The sequence below is a fragment of the Nestor notabilis genome, unplaced genomic scaffold (assembly GCF_000696875.1).
Source record: "Nestor notabilis isolate BGI_N333 unplaced genomic scaffold, ASM69687v1 Scaffold30702, whole genome shotgun sequence".
NCBI lineage: Eukaryota > Metazoa > Chordata > Aves > Psittaciformes > Psittacidae > Nestor > Nestor notabilis.
The window spans coordinates 1-4195 of record NW_009920242.1 but is presented as its reverse complement, the minus strand read 5'-3'; the positions used below and the strand labels follow the sequence as shown (position 1 = coordinate 4195).

General features: G+C 48.7%; 1 protein-coding gene across 1 annotated transcript; it reads right to left on the bottom strand.

Moving 5' to 3' along the window:
* Positions 1–3: 3 nt before the first annotated feature.
* On the bottom strand, positions 4–3611 carry RPL4 (ribosomal protein L4; the record flags this gene model as incomplete). Its single annotated transcript, XM_010010591.1, has 9 exons — positions 4–64; positions 146–266; positions 461–544; positions 831–987; positions 1213–1342; positions 1556–1680; positions 2197–2335; positions 2701–2807; positions 3419–3611. Coding segments are annotated over 9 exons (1117 nt in total), but the record flags the coding sequence as incomplete, so codon positions are not given.
* Positions 3612–4195: the final 584 nt, after the last annotated feature.

Sequence of the window (4195 nt, the reverse complement as noted above, 5' to 3'; positions counted from 1 at the left end):
CGGGCTCTGCCGGGACCTTGGCTGCCAGCTTGGCCTTGGCTTTCTTCTCCTCCTTCAGTTTGTGCTGAAAAAAGAAAGGCAAAATGAGATGATGAACGCATCCCCAAGGCACCGACCCCACTGCGCCCGGCCCCGGTGCACTCACGTTCTGTGCGTGGCGCAGGATGGTGTTGCGCCGCATTGTCTTGGCGTATGGGTTCAACTTGATCATGATTCTCAGATTCTTCAGTGGGTTCTTCTTCAGGACTCTGCGGCGAATCTTCTTCCTGAGGAGAACAGACACACGTTGTATCAACACCTCCGGTTACAATCCACGTTCCACTCAGTTTTCCCTGAGGTCTGGGGAATCCTAACTCCTTGTATTCGTACCCAAATCCTAGCAGAAGCCCAGCCCCACCCTCTGTCCCAAGGTTTTTAGGCAATTGGTGATATTCCCCTTTCACTAGACAAAACCCCTTACTTTGGAGCACGCAGGGCCTTCTGGATTTCCTGGCTTCTCATGATTCTTCCGATGTCCGTGTTGGTCATCTTGTGCATTGGCAGGCTGCGAAAGAAACGTTCATCCTGTCAGTCACAGAGTCAAAGGATGGTTTGGGTTGAAGGGACCTTAAAGCTCGTCCAGTCCCAACCCCTGCCCTGGGCAGGGACACCTTCCACTAGAGCAGGTTGCTCCAAGCCCCTGTGTCCAACCTGGCCTTGAACACTGCCAGGGATGGGGCAGCCACAGCATCTCTGGGCACCCTGTGCCAGCGCCTCAGCACCCTCACAGGGAAGAGCTTCTGCCTCAGAGCTCATCTAGGTCTATCCCACCCTGCCCTGTCCACACTCACTTGTAGTCGCTCTTGAGCGTGGCGGCCTTGCGCCAGGTGCCGTACAGATCATCCAGCTTGCGGAAGGCACTTTCTGTCCAAATGCAGAAACGCCCAACGTGGCCCCCGGGAGCGAGTCTGAGCAGGTTCAGCTTGTTCACATCGAGCAGAGTAATTCCTACAGGAAAACAGACAAACCGATGCCTTCAGCTTGTAATTAAAATCAAGGAATGGACAACTACGATAGTAACAGACAAGAAAGTCCACAGAAACAGAGAGTGGCTTTGGCAAGTCAGAACTTCCACAAAATCATGTGTTTCAGAAACACGGACCAGTGAAGTGGAATCTCATCATTCCAGGCAGCGTCCCAACAAAATTCAGTTCGTCCCAAGTTAAAAGTTACCTGGGATATTCCGGAAAGCTCTGATGATCCCATTGTCCTCGTTGTAGATGATGCAGGGTCCCCTGCGCTGGATGCGGCGGCGATTCCTCATCTTACCTTTCCCGGCCCGCATCCGCTGGGAGGCATAAACCTATGGAAAAGTGACATGGTGAACATTCAAAGGAGCCTCAACCCCACCAGTCAGGCACAATCAAACAGCTTCAGTCAGAACTTCACAATCATCACTGTGGATCTGCAACACGGACCAGTGAGGAGTTCATCATTCGTCACAGCCAAAAATGGATTCCTACTGCAGAGCTGAATCACCTGGGTCTCACCCCAAAAACACCCCTTATCAACTCACCTTTTTGATGTCATTCCAAGCTTTAAGCTTCTTAAGAAGGAGAACAGCTTCCTTGGTTTTCTTGTAACTCTCAACTTTATCCTCAACAACCAGAGGAAGTTCCGGAATCTCCTCAATCCTGTGGCCTAGTGAGGATTTTACAAGACAGGGAGTTACCCACTGACCTTGGCCATAAGCATTTCTCAAGGTTATTGACTTGTGTGTGCAGAAATGGTACAAAATGATCACAAGTGGAAGCTAAATTCATGATCTGATATTCAGGCATAGTAACTACAGCAGTTAAGTCTCAGTGGAGTCTCACATACCTGCCTTGGGCAATACTTGATGTACCTGAGTAACTACTAAGCAAACCTTTGGCTTCCATGAGCAGTAATCAAACTGAACTGCCATGTGATTCCCAATTCGGTTTCCATAAACACAAGATTTGTGTCAAAAATGCCATGAAAAGCATCTCTGCATCCCCTAACTTCCAACTGTGTAACTGCAAAGTATCATCCCATGTTGTATGTAACCAAACCACCCCCACTGAAGAACGGGCTGCCTCTCAAGAATTTAGTTATCCAGAAGAAACATTCTGAGCAATCACATAGTAACTGATGCTGCTCAGGCAACATAAAAATGTTTCCAGACAGAATTCCCACCTTTGGACATGACGAGAGCTGGAAGAGCAGATGCTGCCAGAGCAGAGCAGATGGCGTAACGCTTCTGAGTTGTGTTCACTCTCCGGTGCCAGCGCCGCCAAGTCTTGGTGGGGGCAAACATGCGGCCTCCGCGACACATCTAGGCACGGACTGTTAAGAACCACCTTGTTGAAGCTTCTTTCTCTAGTGTGGCACTTTAATCCTTGCTCAGCTTTAAGTGTTCGTCAACCACCTGCACCAGGACACTGACAGCAGGCAACTGTCACCCGGCACAGGGTAGGACGCAAATTACAACATCACGGCAGGATGGGGCATCGCACACACGGCATCTCCTTCTGCAGTGGGGGTCAAGGGGGGCTGCAGCTCATTAAAGCCACTCTCAATTTGCATACAGAAGGCTCTAATCGCATCCACTGTAGATTACCATTACCTCAAGCAGAAGATTCTGGTTTACATTTATGTACTTCACTGTTCTGGTTGATGGATGCAGCTATGAAAGGATACATTTCCAAAGGCGCCCTGGCCAGAGCGGTGAGTTCCACCTCCTCGTACTCGAGGAATACGAGCAACAGCTCTCCCAGTACCCCAAGATTCGGCACTGGTCTGATGACCTGGAATGGAAACATTTTGATTCAGAACAGTGCCAACATAGGAGTTTTCCCAAACATGGATAAGCTGAATCCAGGAGCAGCCATCAGAACTTCCACTGTTATCATGTGTTTCAAAAACACGGACCAATGAAGTGGAATCTCATCATTTCAGCAACACAAAACCCGATCAGAGCAGGGTAATTAATCCATACCATATTAAACATCTGCTTAGGTCACGATCGAGTACATTAACATACTTATCTCCAAGCCTAGCCCTCAGTTTGGAGGTCTGAGTGGGTACCACTGTTCCTAGCGGGCTAAAATGTTTGTGTGAAACACCACCAGCAATAAGTGCATGTTCCTAGCGCAGATTTCTTGGGAAGCTGAGGGTGTCTACACCTACAAGCTGCTGAAGCAACTCTAACAAATGCCATTTGCACAGGTTTCTTCTTGGCAAATGCCTCAGGTAAGTCTTATATGGAGAGGAATTATTAAACACGGGTTTTCATCACACCTTCTCTACAGAATCCCACTGAACAGCACTTCTTTTATTTCCATCCTAGATCTGCTTCACTTTTAGCCCACCTGCACCAAAGCCAAGGCCTAACACAAGCGCTTCCATCCATCCGTACCTGCGAGCTCGCTGACAGCATAGGGCTGCCGGTTGTTCTTGCGCAGGTTGGTGTGAACGAAGTTCACGACGTCGGGGCGGATGGGAGCCTTGAACACAGCGGGCAGGGTGACATTTTTGCCTGATGCTTCCCCCTTCTCCGAGTACACAGAGATCAGTGGCCGAGCGCAAGCCTGGAGAAGGAAAAGGAGAAACTCTCAAGCACAAGTAAAGTAAGTTTCTTGCATTCACTACTCACATCCACCCACTATTGCTCAGAATGAAGGGGTCTTCAGCTCAGCAGTGCCAGCACGCTGACAGCAGGCAACTGTCGCTGAGCACTCGATAAGACGCAAATTACATCATCATAGCAATAATTTTCACATAAAACAGTGCTCCACAGCACAATCCACGGTCAGAAAACGATACCTGAGGTTTGAAGTTCAACAGATCTCCAAGTCATTTGGGTGAAATTAACCTAAATTGAATCTCTGGGTTCTTTGTTAATAATTTAGCAACCTTTAGTAATCCCTGCCCGTGGCAGGGGGTTGGAACTAGATGATCTTTAAGGTTCCTTCCAACCCAAACCATTCTGGTTTGGAATAACAAAAAAGGTACAGAGAAAAGCTGAGAAAAGCTTTTTATAAAACCCATCCTTTTCCCTGTACGTGGGTGCCAAGGCTTCCGTGTGGTTTCATTCTGCGTTAGAGAGGTACGTGAGAAAACCAGAAAAGCCCTTCTAGGCGGCGATACAGGCCTCATCTCCCACACCGCCCGGGGAAAGGGTGACTTTTATGGG